The following is a 17,905-nucleotide window of genomic DNA, read 5'->3' on the forward strand; positions in this document are numbered from 1 at the left end:
TTGGAGCAGCCGGTTCTGGAACCGGCCGTGGACACACCAAGTGGCTTCATGGAGTGTCCGGCTTGTTTCTGGGTTCTTCGCTTGCCAGATTGAGGAGCATGGAGGGGAAAGCTCACTCCAGTCCGGCGCTAATAAACATTTAACAACCAGTTCTCGGGGTGGGGGTGGGCGGCTGATTTGCCTCATTTGCTGATTTCTGTGGTCTTAAGTGCTCCCACCCGTAGCCAATGTGATGTTGACCAGCTTGCCAAATGCCTGAGATTTTAAGTTGGCTTTCACAGGCCAGAACCAGGGAGCCCCAACCGGACATTTATCGGTCACACCCTGTCCCTGTCCTTCCAGTCCTTCCCCTGCTGCTGCTCTTCAGAATGTACTTCCGGGTAACCCCCACCCCAACCTCACCACAACCCCCGTCTCCCTGCCTCTAGACCCTACAGACAGCTGCTGGGCCTTTGCCTCTGAGCTCCAGTTCCTGAGAAATGGCTGTCTCTGGCTAGGAAAAAAAAAAAGTCTATTTGGAAATAAACACATTCTCCAAACCTGGAGGAAAGGCAGAGTTTGAACTGGTCCCCAGGCACTAAGTAAATTGGAGTCATCGTCCTCCTTAGAGCAGCTCTGTTCTCCTCTCCCTCTCACCCCTCTGAGCCCCAGAGACAGCGTCTCGGCTGGGCCTCTTGGGATGCTGGCCAGTGGCCACCTGATTCTGTTTTTATCCTGTGCTGTCCTCTCCAGTCCAGCAGGGCTTCCCCGAAAGTCCCGCTTAGAAAGTGGGGGCGGCAGGCACAGGCGCACCCCACTCAGCCCTCTCTCCTCGCTCATCTTCACGGGAGCCCTTTGTGGGCCCCTTCAAGCACATGAGGAAATTCACCCTGAGTGGGCAGACCACAGCGCACCAGCCCACCTTGTATTTTACCCGTCAGTGCTCTGTGCAGACAGAGCTATGCCTTGCTTAGGAAAGAAACACATTCTGGAAATCTTGTGTTTAATAACAACCATCACTCCTCCATCTGGGGAGCACTTCAGAGTTCCCAAAGCACTTTTACACACGATGCATCATCTAATCCGAGCCTTGCTCCAACTCTGTGTGGTAGGTAGTGATTACGTAAAGGGTCTTAAGTCTGAGAGGGGGGAGCGGTTACAGAGGGGGGGTCCTCTCAAAAAATTAATTAATTTTTAAAAACTAATAGAATCAACTCTTCTGTTCACACAGTCAAAGGGGGCTCTCCTGTCTCTCCATTGTCCCCCTCTACCAAGTCTCTCTTACACAATTCAGACTCCTTTCAATGTTCCTCATACAAGATGGTGCAGAATGCCTTCACCTGGTCAATGCTTCTCTGAATGTCCTTTGCTGCACCTGTTTGGCACAGGGGGCGAGACTAGAGGCTTTGTGTGAACCGTGCTTCTATTAACACGTCCTCAGACAGCCCGAGTTTAGGTCAGCTTCTCCATCTGTTTGTTTATTTGTTTGTTTGACAGACATTCCACTTTGGACATAATGAACCCGCTGTCAGCGAAAACACTGATGCTAAGCCAGGTCTCCCCTGTTTTGCTCTTATGTTATTCAATTTTTTTTTTTTTTTTTTTTTTTGGCCAAAATGTTAAGTTCTGACTTTTTAGATGAAAATAAATCTTATTAGAGTCAGCAGGTTGCCAACATCTGTAAGGACCTTTTGGATCCCAGTTTCATGTCACCCATACATCTGTGGAGCATTTCTTTAGACTTCTACTAAATCACCGATAGAAATATTTGAAGAAGGGGCCTAAGTCAAAAGCATATAGCCCTCTCCTAGAAGCCTTCCTCCAGCTGACATCTACCCTTGCGTTGTCCTCTGTCAGAGGGAGCTGTGTGATTCACATGGTTGTCCATGCAGGCACGTCTCTCTGTGTTTTCCATAAGGTACTACTGTTCTGCAAATGTTTGAGACTGGGCAGGTCCACTCGAGATTTGGGCAGACGGAAGAAAATATGCAGAGCCATCGGGATACCTGACATGCCTTTATTTCGGGTGCTGGGGTGATCCGCGCTGCGCTCCGCAGTCCCCCACCCCCCATGGCAGAAAGCCCCGACTTCCTTATATCCTAAGTGTATACGTAAAGCCGGCTGTGTGCCAAGGTATGACATTATTAAATACATAATAGGAGAGTTTCTGCGCATGCGGGTTTTCTGCCGTGGTTACTTAAGTGCTGCTGAGTTGTACGTGCTGGGACATCCTGGTGACGGAGCCTGACTGACTCCATTTTCCCTGCAGGTACCGTGGGAGGTACGGTGCTGAGGTCACTTACACCATCGGTGGCTGCCACATCTTCCTGATCTGCCAGCCCAGCAATGGCTAAACCCAGACACTGAGCTCCGTTAGAGCCGGCACTTGGCCTTGTGAGCCCAGTGCCTAGCACAGTGCCCGGTATAGGGCAGGGGCTCAAGAAGCATTTGAAGAAATAATCAGTTGCACTTGTGAATGAAATAAACCAGCCCAGATTGATGTGAATATTAGCAAGATTTAGTATCTCCGATTCCACCTTTTTTCTCTATTTTGAAAACTGGAACAGTTGTTTCTACTTTCTTCCCCATAGCATCTCTTTAATACTCGTGAATCCTAAAAGGACACCGGTTTGCTTACTGATGAGAAAATAGGAGCTTGGGAAACATCAGGGATTTTTGCCCAAGGTCAAAAGCGAATGACAGGAGACAGTAGGATTCAAGCAATCATCGGTTGGTGTGCGTCCAGCCTCTTGTGCACTGAGTTTGGGGGAAGCTCCCCCAGCTCAGCGAACAGCAACAAGGACATCTCATCCCAGCAACAACAGAAAAAAACAATGGGGATACAGTATAGTAAAGCAGATCGATTTCTTTTATAGTCTCAAACTCATTTACTATTCATCATTCATTAATTCAATTCATTGGTTCCACAAATATTTATTGAGTATCTACCAGTGCCAGGCTCTTCTGAGCCCTAGGAATACAACTGTTAATCAAGCTCTTTTTGAGCTTAAATTTTAGCTGGGGGTGGGAGAGAAAACAACCCCACAAGCAGATATGCAGTACATGGTCCTGCTGAGGGCTATGGAATAAGGCAGAGTAAGGGGCTTGCAAGGGGCAGAGGGGCTCTGTTTTACTCTGCAGACACGGCATCTGAGCAGAGACTAGATGAAGGGAAGGAGACCGATATCTTGGGGGGATCAGCACCAGCAATACTGTGCTATATTCATGGGCATATAATACTTTCTCTTCCAGAAAGCAGGGACCTAGGTCACGTGATAAACTTTCTAGCTATAAAATATCTGATTCTTTCAAGAATGTGTTCATTCATTTATTCACTCGGGTGTTTTCTCAACAGATACTAAGCATCTCCTCTGTGTCAGTTGGGTGCCGGGGGTGAAGATGTGAACACACTTTAGTGCAGGAGGCAGGCAAGTCTGCAAGCCTGACGGCACAGGGCCAGGAGTGGCCGGGCTGCTACAGGCAGGCTGGAGGAAGACAGCGGTTCAGACATGTCACCGTCCGTGACACTTTAGGGATCCATCTGAGGAAGGCAAATATAACGTAAAAGCATTCTATTTTGTAAGGATGGTTGTCAAGAAATTTAAAGCCACTTAACCATTTCTTTCAATAAAATCTTACACAGGAAGTTCAGTATATAATACTAAAAGGAGTCGCTCTGATGGTTAAAAAAATAGGGCCCTGGAGGCACCTTCTAAAACATAGAACAGGATGAAAACAACTGTTCTAAATATTTGTTATGGTTAAGAACAGAAGTCTGTCTGTCATCCATTAAAATCCACTTGCCTTCAAGTGCCCAGGTAAACCGAATTTGGAGAATCATTCTATTTTCAGTCAAAATCATTAAAACAGTTACCCCTGGCTAGCGTTAAGTGGAATAGACCTCTGCCCAAATGCGAACCGACACAGCTAATTGCTTTTCCTTTTCCTAGTTATCGAATCAAACCTAACACTTGCCCAATCCCTCCCCGATGACTCATCGGCTCAGCTTAAAGGGCTCATCCTTTTGGTTTTTTCTGCTTCTCAACAGAGGTCACCACCTCCCTGTGCAGTAAGATTCGTCTCTTTTAAAGTGTGTGCCTGCACCACCTGGTTTTGAATGGTTCTGCATTGTTTTCTGGAACATTCTCATTTGAAAAAAGGCCCGCGTTCTTCCTGCTGTAGCACATAGACACTCATGGGGTCTCCCACACAGTCTGTTAGCCACACACCCACACCCACAGGCCCAGGTGGACCTCCCAGCTCCAGCTGAGGAAGCAGCTGTCCCGGCCACGCTAACCCGCCACCTCCTCTTCCTTCTCTCTGCAGATGACGGCAACTGCTCAGACGCCCTCCAAGGCCCAGGCCGTCCACATCTCCGCCCCTGCAGCTGCTGCCAGCACGCCTGTGCCCAGTGCCCCTGTCGACCCCCAGGCCCAGCTGGAGGCTGACAAGCGAGCTGTGTACAGGTAGGAGACCCATCAGCTGTGTTGAGAAGCCCCCGACCAGCCTCAGGCCCGAGCTGTGAGAAACGAGATTGCAGGCCAGTGGGGGGGCCCCTCCGGGACCACGGCCACCAGCTGCTCCCTTCGCCGCCTTCTCTCTCTCATATCAACCCAGAGCCCCCTCAGCTGGCCCCTGTGCATTGACACTAGCTTTCTGGAATTGTCTAAGAGGCCTAGGCAGCATTTTCCGGGAGGAGCCCTTCTTCATCCCAGCTGGGGAGTTGAGCCCTAACAAGCCAGAAACCCTCAGCTCAGCAAACAGCAGCTGCCTGGGGACCCCCCCGCAACCCCACCCCGCCAACTTGGCCTCATCATCTTTCTGTGGCCTTTACTCCAACTAGAGTACTGCATGTCTATTGCACCATCTAGGACTCGGTGTCATGCGAACTTGGACGTGCCTGAAAACCGTCAGCAGAGTTTGTTCAAGTGCGTGTGAGGGGCCCCGTGCCCTGAAATGCTGAATCAGTAGGTCAAGCTATAGGAAAAGGAATATGAACTTGTAAATGCATCCCTGGTGATGCTCATGTAGCTGCCCCTTGAACCACCTTTTGATTCATGGTAACCTCTGGTTTTTAGCAACAGGCGTTGTGTGCCGCTGCGTAGGCTCTGGCACCCTCCCTAAGTGGGAAGTTTGCTGAGAGCAGAAACTCATTTCGTCTTGCTCTGCCCCAGCCTATGACCTGGGGTCGGAGAGGAGCTCAGGGAAATTCCTGTGGATGTCAGTGGCTGGGAAAATCCTGGGGTCATCTGAGAGCGGGCCTGAGCGAGGCCCCAGCAGGGACTGAGCTATCCCTTGTCCACCAGGAGCACACACCACTAAGCAAAGTTGCTTGGGTCACACTCAGTCCTGAGGCTGGAGCCTCGCTCATATTCGCCGTATGAGCGTAGGCATCCACGTGAGGCGGGCACACGCCGCAGCAGGTGCTAATGGCCACAACAGGTGCCATGGGCGGGCCACCCGGGGTGGATAGGAAGAAGATTGATTCCTTCCTCCTCGCTCCCCCCTCCCCAAATGGCAGCGTCTTTTTGCTAATGGTGGTGATTATTGCTGTTATTATCATTATAACTGGCATTATTTTTAGTTACTCAGGTGAGCTGAATGCCTCTAATGCCAACAGTTGGGAGTCCAGAACAGTGGGCTCTGATCCACAGATCCTGGCCCAAGGGTCCTTGCCAGGCCTGGAGGAAAAATAAATCACACTGCATGTCCCGCCCCTGACTCCCCACTCCCGCCATCCCATCCAATGCACAGGCCTGGCCCAGCTGCCTGCAGGCAGTACATATGCTCTGTCTTGGACCCCAAAGGACACCATGATCTGGTCATAGTTCCTGTCAGAGAGCCTCTAGGGGGACAAGCCGTTATGTGACTGTGCACACTTGCCATTCCCTCCCCTCCTTCCTTTATTGAACCCTCATATTAATACGTGGCAGCACCATGCTGGGCTGCAGGGGAAAGAGGAAAATCCTAAAAGGATGAGTGCACAGGCTGTTCTCGGTCTCTCCAGAAAGAGCTTTAACCGAGAAGGCTTCACAGAAGAGGCAATGTATGAGTTTGATCTTCAAGGCTAGTGAGAGAGTTTGCCAGGAGCAGTGGGTGGCGAAGGCCCTTCCAGGCAGGATAGAGCCTGATGTGTTCCAGACATGGCCAGGAGCCCAAGGAGCTGCGTGTGGGGAGAAGAGCCTTCATAGCCACCTGTAAATTAACCTGCGAGGCAGGCTGGTGCTTCTGTGGGGGTGTAAGAAGGGAGGGGAAACTAACATGGCCTCTGGAAACTGCCTGATGCTCTGGTGGCTCGGGGGTACAGCCACGGTACCCCATTTAGATCACGCTCCCACAGCGAGCAGCATGGGACCACCTGGGAGCTGATTAGAAATGCAGAACCTCGGATCCCACTGCAGCCTAAGGGTTCGGGATCTGCACTGGAACAAGATCCCAGGTGATTCACAGGCACACTAAAGCCTGGCCCTAGGCCCCTGCCCAGACCCCTGGGCGCAGGGAACTGTGGTGAGCACAGCTCTGAGTCTAGAGAGACACCCACCCCGGCTCGCCCCAGATGAGTGGTGTACTAGTGTCTGAGCTTTAGTTTCATGACAGAACCTCATCAGCCAGTTCAGGACACAGCCCATGTATGTGCCCGACGCCATGTCTGGCACAGACCACAGAGGTCCCCTTGTTCCCACCAATTGCTCCTTGGGCTCCATAGCCCTTCCCAGGATCCCAGGCCCCTTCCCCACCCAGGCCAAGCTACAGGGAAGACAGGGCCCCCCGTGGGAAGTGCCCATGAGGCCCTCACTTCTTTCTGCTTGCCCACACACAGTCTTCCCCTCCTCCCACAGGCTGACCCCCACAGCCCGTGGTGTTTGCCCAGCTTGTCTCTGCGGGTTGCCCAGCCCCTCTTCTCTGCAGGCCCCCTGCCCGCCTGCTGCCCCAGTGTTGCCTCCCACAGCCACACCTCTCCCATTAGTACCAGCCGCCCTCCCTGTCGCCCTTGTGAGAGGACGGGTCGGGTCATTGTAATTACATTTGCCTGCCTGGGGCAGCCTGGCTGCTCCAAAGCACTTCAGGGAGCTGGCATTTCATGTCAATAAATGTAACAAGGCCCTTTCGATTCTGACTTTTGGGGGCCCCCACTACAGCCCCTCCCAGAACCACAGATGAAGAAAGAGCAGGGGAGGCCCCTCCCTGCCCAGCCCTTGCCCCCACCGCTGCAGGGCAGCAAGGGGCAGTGTGACAAAAGGGAGGGGTGCCTGTGAGCGAGGGAGCCTGCCAGGGCCCCTGAGGTTTTATTTGCTATGAAGAGGATGTGTTAATGAAATGTACCAGTTCCTTCTGATGTGGACGCTGTGTGTGTGTGTGTGTGTGTTGCACGCACACATGTAGGGGCAGAGGGGAAGCCGGTCCATCTTTAATTGGATCGTACCGGAGCATCATCTGGGCTAATCAGCAAGGCAGCTGGGAGTCCCGCTCAGATTAATGACTGCAGTCTAATCTGAGCAGTTCCAGTGATTGAATGCACATCGCGGGTAATTGTGTTTGTGCCCAAGAACAATACTGAGAGGGGGGTCTGGGGAGGCGACCCCCTGCACGGTGAGGACTGCAGCCTTGGACCCACTCAGTTCTTGGCTTCCTCAGCCCTCACCTCAACCCCTGGATTTTCCCCTAAGAAGTTACAATGTAGCCTGAGCCATGGCACCCCATCTCTCAGTGCTGGTAGGCCCATGGGACCTGGTTAGGGACCTGGTTAGGTTTCCAGCAGCAGCACAGAGAAGGGCCAAGGGGGTGAGGTTAATTCTGCGTTCACTCTCCCTCCTCCCCTCCACTCTCCTTCCTTCCCCTTTGAAGTGAGTGGGTTCCCATGGAAACCGTGATGTCCTGGGGAGCAGGAGACAGGCAGGGAGCTTGGCCTGGCCAGGTGTGAGTGGAGGCGAGGCTGGCTTTGCTGAGACTGCTCGGGGTGCACGAGTGGCTCTCACCCCTGAGGCTGAAAACCTTTCTGAGAACCCAGGAAGTGGCCCACCTGGCGCCGCAGAAGCTGCCCGTTATGGATGGGAGATGCTGCGTGGAGGCGGGGTTGCTGAGGAAACAGTGGGGCCGCTGTGCTCTGCCTCTCGGTCAGGAACGCTAGAGCTCTGCGCTTCAGATCAGGCAGAGAAGATGAACGGCTGCTGCGCCCCATGCAGACGACCCTGGGCCAACACAGGGGTGCTGACCCCGGGGTAGTCAAAAACCTGAGTACAACTTTTTGACTCCCCCCAAAACTTAACTACAGTCAGCCCTTCCCATCCACAGATTCAACCCACTGCGGAGAGAGAACAGTATTTTTGATCTGCACTTGGCGAACTGAAATTGGAAATATAAAAATGCTGCTGGTATGTGACCTGCAGTGTGTTGCATCACGGATAAGAAACCTGTGGATACAGAGGACCATATATTTATTGGGGGGAAATCCGTGTATCACTGGGCCCGTGCATTTGAAACTCATGTTGTTCAAAAGTCAACTGTACTTTTCCTTTGTAGCATTACTCACAATCAAATTGAGTATGTTAACATGGTTTCTGTGTCCCCCACGAGGGCAGGGTCCGTGTCTGCTTTATCCATTGATTTATTCCCAGTGCATTCCACAGCACCTTGGAGCCAGCAGCTTGGAGGATGTACGAAATCAGTGCTTATTGAATAGACTTGTGAAGTAGGGTAGGCAGTAGTACCCTGTGCGTACACCGTGCTCCCAGGTGGGTGTGCTGGCGACCTGGCTCTCGGGGCCGAAGGGAGGGGAGAGCCCCGATTTGTAGCATTTGCTGATTTCCATGGCATAAATGCCCCACCACAGCCCATTTCAAGCTACCAATGTGCTACCGCTAAACAGAGTTGGGAAAGACGCACAGGCAGCTCTTGCCAGCCTCGAGTACAAACCCTGCACAGGTGGCCAAGTTACAGGTGCAGAGCCTCTGTCCTTAAACAGCTCAGAATGCTTTGGAAGGGTTTTACTCCCATCCTTACCAGTGATCCTACATTCCTTGGTCTTCTCGCTAGCCTGTCTGGTATACTCCCAGGGTCCTGAGTTTGAAATCTTCTCTCTTAATAAATTAATGCTTAGAACAGTGCCTCACACAGAGTAAGTGCTTTATAAGAGTTTGCAATTGTGGTTTTTCTCCTTAACCCCAAGGCAGTGAATTCTCTCCTTTCTAGATTGTACCCAAGACTGTCTTACCACTTTTCATCTGCTGAGGAAGGTCCCCCCATCACCCCCAACTTTCCCACCTTCTCCAAGGAGATTCCAGGCCTTTCATGCAGTAACAGACTCCTTCCCAGCAGCTCCAGAAGCCCCACCAGGCATCAGATCCTCCTCCTGCCTCTTTCTGTTCTTCGCTTTCGGAACCGTGACCTTTCCTTCTAGCGCTTCCAGCTCTTCATCTCGCTGTAGACCAGCAGCTCAGGCCTCCTCCTCTTGTGTGAGGCCTGCGGCCCCATTCCAGTTCAATGAAAGCCACGCTCACTTCTAAAGCCCTGCCGATATGATGCTTGTTCCCTCCTCAGCCAGCTGGTCCCGCTGCAGTCCCCACTCTTCGGGGGCAAGGTCAGAACAGGGCAGCGGGCAGTGTTTTGATGGCTCCCTCGCAACCATCCTTCTGAAGGTCCCTGGAGTTCCAGGCTTGCTCCGGACAGTCCCCTAGCTGGCGGTGCAAAAACAGCAGAGCAGCCACGCTGGGCAGTGGGAAGAGCTCTAGAAACAGACTGGGTGAGAACTAGCTTTGTCACCTTGGGCACGTTAATCTCTCTGAGCCTCTCGTTTTCACTTTCTTTAAATTTTGTGTTGTATTTTTTTCCATTACCATTTATCCCCCTTACATCTTCTTCCACTGCCACCCACCCCTCCCCACTGCAGTGACCACACTGTTATCCATGTGCACGAGTCCTTGTTCTTTTTCACTCGATCCTACACCCCCTAACCAGCCCTGCCCCTCACAGCTGTCAGCCTGCTCGCCACCTATGAGCCTGAGCCTCTGTGTTCTGAACTGTAAAAGGAAAATAGTAATAGCTAGACTAAAATTAGATCTTACATGGCAATGCCTGACATGCAGATCAGTGTTTGCTAGGTAGACTGGGGTGGGGGGTCTGGAACAGAGGGGCTGGTGTGTGGTCCGTGGCCTGTTTGAAATGTGAAGGGGTCTGGTGCATTCAGACAGGTGGAATCCAGGGATAGGATCACAGCCTTTGTTTACCTTCTGACTTCACACCTGGGCACTAAACCTTCCTGAGTCTCATTTCCTCATCTGTAAAATAGAGCTAAAAATAGTGCTGTCTCTTCATCACGATCATCATGAGGATTAAATGAGGTAATGCATATGAAAGAGCTTGGTAAAGAATCTGGCATATGGCTCTGGCCGGGTGGTTCAGTTGGTTGGAGTGTCATTTCATGCACCGAAAGGCTGCGGGTTCGATTCCCAGTCAGGGCACATACCTTGGTTATCGGTTTGATACCCAGTCAGGGCGTATAGAGGGTCAGGGGCAACCGATGGATGCTTCTCTCTCCCTTCCTCTCTCTCTAAAATCAATAAACATATCCTTGGGTGGGAATTAGGAAAAAATCTGGCACATGGCGAGCACCCTGCAGGTGGTAGCTGCTATTAGAAGTCTAGGGAAATGCAAGCAGGACTTGGTCAGGCTAGAAAGTAGATGCTGAGAGACGAAGCAGTAAGAGTCAAGACAGGAGCAGGCTCCCAGATGAGTGGTCTTCACACCCAATCCAGTTAAATGTACACTGAGCTCTGCTATGTGTAAAGAAAGCATCACAGTAGGTTCCAGGAGGGGATCTGAAGAAGGAAAATTCAGTCCGAGGAGCGGGAGAAAGATGACACAGAAAGGAGCTGTCACATACACTTGGCACTTAGGAGAGGCTTAGGAAAGTATCTGTGGAATCAACTGTAAGCTGCCGGCCCACAGCACAGTGTGGGAGTTGTGCTGCTTTTCCTAAGGGAGTTGAAACCCAAGGGAATGGCAGCCCAGCTCCCTTTACCTGGGACAGGACTGGAAGACGGGGTGGGAGGAACCCCTAGTTTGGAGCTGGACAGAGGGGCAGGTCCTGTTGTGATGGTCCGTAGAGCAGCAGCCCGGCCAGGACCCCGGGAACTGGTCCTTCCTCATGAAGTGTCCTTGAGGGAACTCTTCCATCTTGTGACCAAAGGGTGTTCCGGCTCCAGGGAGTTGAGCCTGGAGCTGAACCCTGAGCCTCCCCTGCCACTGTGCTTGGTCATTCCTGGAATGTGCTGGGCAAGGTGGCCTGAGGATGGTGTGGGAGAAGGTCAGCCAGGCCAAGCGGAAAGGTCAGGACTGGATGCTTCTGGAAGCAGATGGAAGCAGGTTCTGGGAGCAGATGTTCCAGGCTGCATCCTGTCTTGGGCTTTCTGGGCTTGCGGCTCTAGCAGACAGTCCTGGCTTTTTGAAATAGGTTCATTCACTGGCACAGAACTAACCTCTCAGCTATTGACTGGAGTCAGGGAAGCGACCATGCTGGAGCCATAATCCAGAAATAAAATCGTGCCCCGTTCTCCCCCACTCCTCCTCGCACCGGAAAAAGCCTGTTCCCTGCCCTTCCTGCGGGGAAGACCCCCGGCCCCTGCCCAGCCCTCGCACACCCTGCTGCAGGCCCAGAGGCTGCGTGGCTGTGCCCACAGCTCCCCTCCTGGCCCAGGCAGAGCTGAGAAGTCCGGGGACCTGGTGAAGACAAAGCACAACAATGCGAGATGCGGGACATGGAATCCTAATGACTTTCATCCTCATAGGTGATGTTAGGGTTAAAGGAGATGACCAATGTGAATGGGGGTTGGGGGGTGGGGGGGTAGCCTCAGGTAGAGGCCCGCCAACAAGCAGTGGCTTCATTTGGAGAAGTCGCTGCGGTAAGTGCTGGGCTGGATTTGCCCCCAGCAGTTATGCCTTCTGCCCGTGTGCGTGGCGTGGGCTGGGGTGGAAGGAGAGACAGCTCTGTGGGTGCAGATGTCCCGTGACTTCTCACTGGGGCCACATGGAGCCAGTCTTAGCACCACTCTCTGATTTTCCCAAGCACTGGCCCATTCTGTGGTCAGGATCATAAGGCTGAGACTTCAATCTAACCTCTGGCTCTGCCATGGGGCAAATCATTTAACCTCTTTAGAGAAGCCTCCCGCCCCTACCAGGTAGGTGTCAAATGAGAAAATGAAAGAGCTGTAAAAACGTTAAAGCCCTGTCCAAACACAGAGTACTGATAGGAGAAACGTTTCTTTTGGAAACTCATTTAATGAGCAGAGATTCTCTTGGGCTTCAGTGGTCCTGATCCTCCAAGGGAAAACGTGGCAGCTCAGCTCCATGACCCCAGGACACGTAGAATGCAAGGACAGTAGAGGACGATGAAGTGATTCCAGTAATCATTCAGAGATAGTGCCCAGGAGGAGGAAAGAGCACAAGATTTGGAGTTTGGATACCCATATTTAAATTTCAACTTACTCACTTAGGAGCTTGATGGGATTATGTAACCATGTGACACCTCAGTTTGCTAATCAGTAAAATGGGAATAATAAGAATGTTGGGTGTTTAAATGCAGTACGTACACGGAAAAGCACTTTGTAACTTACAGAGTGCCACCGAACGTGTGTGGGTGTGTGTTTAGTCACTGCTAGCAACCAAGGCGCAGTGGACAGAGCTCCCCTTTCCACCCCATCACTCCCCCGAAGGGCTTTCCCTGTGGGGGCTGGTGGAATCACTGGCGACATGGGGAGAAGTTCTGACTGCCTCTCACTAGCTACCTGACCTCGGGAAAGAGACTTCTTTTTTCCGGGCCTGAGTTACAGCTCCTAAAAAATGAAGGGATAACAGAAAATCAAGAGATCATAAATGCTGGCGGGGATGAGGAGAAAGGGAGACCTCATGGTGGGATTGTAAATCCGTGCAGCCACTTCAGGAAACAGTGTGGAGGATCCTCAAAAATTTAACTACCATATGATCCAGCAATTCCACTTGTGAGTATAGTGTGTCAAAGGAAACAAAATTACTGACTCAAAAAAGCTATCTGCACCCCTATGTTTGTAACAGCACTATTTATAATAGCCAAGACATGGGAGCAACCTAGGTGTTCATCCATGGAGAAACATAGAAAGATGTGAGATATATATATATATATAGAGAGAGAGAGAGAGAGAGAGAGAGACAGAGAGAGAGAGATGAATATTATGCAGCCATAAAAATGAAGTGATCTTACCACTTGCAACAACATGGATGGGCCTCAAAGGCGTCATGCTAAGCTAAATAAGTCAGAAAAAGAAAGACAAGTACTGTGTGATCTCACTGACAGGTGGATTCTGCAGAAACAACAAATCATACTCGTAAAAAAAGAGATCATACCTGTGGTTACCAGTAGAGGGAGGGAAATCAGAGAAAGGTGGTCAAAAGGTATAAATTTCAGTTATAAGGCACATAGGTACTGGGGTGTGATGTACAACATGAAGATTGTAGCCGGCACTGCTGTGTGGTAAACAGGAACATTGTTGAGAAAGTAAATCCTGAGTTCTCATCCCAAGGAGAATTTTTTTTCATTCTTCTTTTCTTTGTATTGTATCTATATGAGAAGATAGGTGTTCACTGAGCCTACTGTGGTAATCATTTTATAATACATGTAAGTCAAACCAACGTGATGTACACCTTAAACTTATACAGTGATGTGTGCCAATTATTTCTTAATAGAACTGGGGGAAAAATGAAGGGGCTGGACATGAGATCCTACCAGGTCTCAAGTTTTAGGTTCTTCAGATCCTTGAAGACGAGCCTTAACAATCACTGTGTCGCGACTTCATGTTTTTTAAAATGTGCCAGCAGAGAAGTGTGTATGTGTTTGTGTGTGTGTGTGTGTGTGAGAGAGAGAGAGAGGGTGTGTGTGTGTGTGCGTGCGTGAAGGGAGAAGACAGAGGACTGGCCTGCCCTGGGCCCCCACTTGCCAGGAATAGACCCGTCCACCACCTGGGGGAGGAGCGCCAGTTGGAGCCCCGAGATCCTAGGAGACGCAGTTCCGATTTAGCAACAAGAAGTCCTCTCCAAGACAACCCAGGCTAACACACCGCCCACTGGGCAGGACTAAAAATACACACACATGGTGTTAACGTCACACCTGAAGTAAAAATACACCCAACCAGGAGCTGCTGGCTTGTTCTCCCCCACCCCACCCTGCTCTCTCCATCTGGTGCCTCTGAGGGGCGGAAGAGTGGAGGGCCCCCGAGCACTTCCTTCACTTCACCCCCTCCCTCTAGGACCCTGCCAGCCCCCACCACCCACAGCCCAGCAGAGCCCAGAGAAGGCAGGTCTTCTTATAGCAACTGTGGCGAGAAAATGACAGATGGCAATGTCTGACCCCAGAACCGCAGTAGGAGTGGATTCTGAGCTGGGAAGGACTTGAGGATCGTGTCTCAGAACCTTCATTCTCATAGTCAGTGCTTCTGTATTCGGCCATTGGTTCCTACATATTGATTCACCAAATATTTTTTTCCTTACCCGAGGGTATTCTTCACTGATTTGAGAAAGAGAGGTAGAGAGAGAAAGAGCGAAACATCGATCGGTTGCCTCCTGTGTATACCTGACCAGGCAGGAATCGAACCCTCAGCCATTCGGTGTATGGGACGACGTTCCTACCAAGTGAGCCACCCGGCAGGGTGATTCACCAGATATTTCTTAACCTCTGTTGTGTGCCAGGCACTGTGCTTGACGCTTGGAAATTCAAAGGACCAGAGGAGCTCGCTGTGTAGTGGGGAAGGCTGATGTGTGCACAGACAGCCACAGTTAGTAGAATTTAATGTCATAAGGGAAATAAAATTAAATTCTTACTGGCAGTGTTTTTTGGTTTAAAAGAAAGGTAAGGTTCTGGGTTTCTGATAAATCGTACGTTGCTTCTCTTCCTCCTCTTTCTGTACCTCTATTTGAATTGGCACGTGGGCCTGTTCTCCCTGCCAAATGAGTCCGTGGAGACGGGGCTATAAATTGATTGGAGCTGATGGTGTCAATGTTGCTCTGGATAAAAAAGGTGCCCCCACACACCTTTCCAAGGAAAAGGAGCGGCTCACTAAGTGCCAGACACTCTGCCCCCGTCTCCATTTAATCTTTACTGTTTCCTGCGTGATGGTGGTGTGGTCCCTCTTTTATAGAAAAGGAAACTGAGGCTCAGAGAAATTCAGGAATTTGCCCCAAAGTCACGCAGTTATGTGACTCCGAAGTCTATACTGGTTTCAGACGCCCCAGCTTCCCACCCTAAGTTGGGAGGAGGTGCAGCTGGACACTCTGAAGCTTTCCCGGTGGTTCAGGGCCAGTGCTGCTCCCTCCTGCTGGACACACCCTCAGGGGCAGCTTCCTGGGGCAGATGGTACTCTGAGTCGCATTTGGAAGATGATCAGAAGGAAAGGCAGAGGGGCAGGAACAGGCAGTTGAGGTGGAAGGACCAGAGGGGGCGCAAGGAGCCTGGTCTACCGGAGCCAGTGAAAGGGGACAGCTGAGATTCGGGGCCTGGGGCCACCTGCACTCAGTCCTTCCACCACATTCTGCGGAGTCTGCTGAGCAGAAACACTGAATGGAAAGCTGCGGCCACACCGTGAATGCTGGGGTGTTCAGTGGAGGATGTTGTCTTGATTTCATCTGTGTCCAGGAGAAATGTCACAACAGTTCTCAGAGTGAATGCTTGTCACATGCTGCCTTTGGGCTGTGAAGAGACACCCAGGAAAGAGGCAGCGGGGAATCTGGAACGTGGCTCTAGGGTATTGTCTCTGACTCCATGATCCCAGGGACCTTTAACCTGAGGCGCTAGAAATAAAGGATCAAAATTTCAGCCCCGGAGCACAGTGTTCAGGGTGGTGAGGCTTTGGCAACTCGAAACCTCCACTGTGTGTCCACAGAGATGCGGTTGGGGAGCTGGAGAGCCACCAGCCTCATCACTGGTTGCCCCCCTCCTGCCACCTCACCAGTCAAACGACTAATGTCCTCCCTCCGCAGCTACCTGGCCCAGACCAGGCTTCTGGGCCCACTGAAAATCGCCACCCAGAAATTCTGCTCTGACCCTCGGCCCATTGGAAGAAGCCACCAGGGCTCAGGGAGAGGGTCCGTGCTGACCTGGCCTACCCTGTCTACCCCCCTCCTCAGCCCGATGAGTCCAGGCTGTGAGGTGAGGTGCAGGACAGGCTTGGGGGCTCCAAGGTCAGTCACAGGGAGAGAAGGTGGACAGCCAGGCAAGCTGCCACACACTTGGCTGGACCCGTAATTGAGGTCTGCAGTCCCGGCCAAGGTCACAAGGGAAGAGATGGCTGAGAGGCTCCGAAGTGATGGAGTGGCATGACTGTGAATCACAAGGTTTATCACCCAGAAAGAGAATCAACACTAACGTCTCCCCTGCATGTGACCCTCACACCCCCGGGCTGTGCTGCCCTGTTTCTGCCTCCTCTCTGTCCCCTGTCCCTGTCGCCCGTGTTCTTTGTATCTTACCCTCTCTAAGGCTCGATATTTTTGCATTCCTTCTTTTTCCTATCCTGGCTTCTCTGTTGCTGATCCCTAAGCAGGAAGAAATGTTTAAAAAAAATTTTTTTAAACCTAGGTTGTCCAAGGAAGAAGGAAAGGAAGCAGGAAAGGGTCCTCTTGTCTTTTCTTGAGTCCCTTTAACAAAAGGAAATAAGCTTCAGCTTTACAGGGGAACTTGAAGTCAGAGATGAGTACCTGTAAAAATTGCCAGGAAGTGGTGGTTTCCATCCCAGGAGGTCTTTGAAAATGTTAGGGAAACCTATTGAGCCAATTTATGTGAAGAACATCTGTCATGAGGTGGCAGGGGTGGGGCTGCAGTGGGCTGTGCTGGCTCAAGGATGCTGGTGAAGCCTGCCCGGAGTGTGTGTGCGTGTGCGTGTGCGTGCATGTGTGTGTGTGTGTGTGTGTGTGTGTTGGGGGGGGAGGCTGCTCCTATACATCCGGGTCCCAAACTGGGCATTCCAGGCCAGCGAAGACAGAAATGCCAGAAGTAATTAAACCAAACCATGGCTTAAGCCCCTGTAGAAATCAACCCAACGGGTTTCATCACCTTCTGAAACCAGAGCAGGGCTGCAGTTCTGCGGGGAGGTGGTCCCTTATTTCTTTGGATTGTTAATAGGAACTGCCTGTCTTGAGCTTGATTTTGGTTTGGGTGCTCCTGGGGAGAATGAGTGAGGATGGGGCTGGTGGGGCGACTGGGAAAAGGAAAAGGAAATGATAAGACGTGATTTGAGGTCCTCCCTTCTCACCCTCTCCTCTAGCCGCACCGCTCTCCCGGCCCCGGGCTCTGTCTGCCCTCCCACACCCAGGCACAGTGCTGAGTGTGCTGAATTAGTCCATTAGAGAAATTCATTTCTCTTTATTAGTCTGTGTCAAATCCTTTTTATTAGTGGCTGGAAACGACCTCTCTTCTGCAGTAAAATGTCATGGCAGTTCACTCCTTTTATTTGTTCTGCACTGACGAGGCTCCAAATCTCACCGAATTGGTGCAGTGAGATTTATTTCCTCCAAATTTTGAACAGCTTAGAAGAGATTGGGGTGGAGGGGGCGGGCAGGTGGAGGCGACACAGAGAAGGGGCGAGAGCAGGGAGACAGGAGGTGAGCTCGTGTGGGGGTTAGATGCCCTCGGGTCTCTGGAAGTAGGGTCTCACGGCCACCTCTCACATCTTGTTCCTCGTCTTCTGGGCCCCAGGACCAAGCCTCCACGTTCCTGCTTCTAGCCTCTGAGGACCAGCGGGAACCCCTTCAACCCACTTAAAATGGACAAACTGAGCTCAGGGGAGGCGCACATCCTGTGCCTACCTGGAAATCCTTATTCCCATTCCACGCTTCGTACCACGGGGACATTCATGTCCCAGGTGACTACGACACCCAGCTCTCAGGGTCCTTCCCTGCCTTTGACCATGGC

General features: G+C 51.5%; 1 protein-coding gene across 1 annotated transcript in view; it reads left to right on the top strand.

The window, feature by feature from the left end:
• Positions 1-17,905, top strand: part of PKNOX2 (PBX/knotted 1 homeobox 2) — a 239,233-nt gene that overhangs the window by 174,360 nt on the left and 46,968 nt on the right. Inside the window, exon 5 of the mRNA XM_090290476.1 lies at positions 4,306-4,445. Within this exon, the coding sequence (XP_090146602.1) occupies positions 4,306-4,445 (140 nt within the window). The remainder of the gene's footprint in view (positions 1-4,305; positions 4,446-17,905) is intronic.

This window comes from Furipterus horrens, unplaced genomic scaffold, assembly GCF_987537825.1.
Source record: "Furipterus horrens unplaced genomic scaffold, mFurHor1.1.pri manual_scaffold_11, whole genome shotgun sequence".
NCBI classification, from domain to species: domain Eukaryota; kingdom Metazoa; phylum Chordata; class Mammalia; order Chiroptera; family Furipteridae; genus Furipterus; species Furipterus horrens.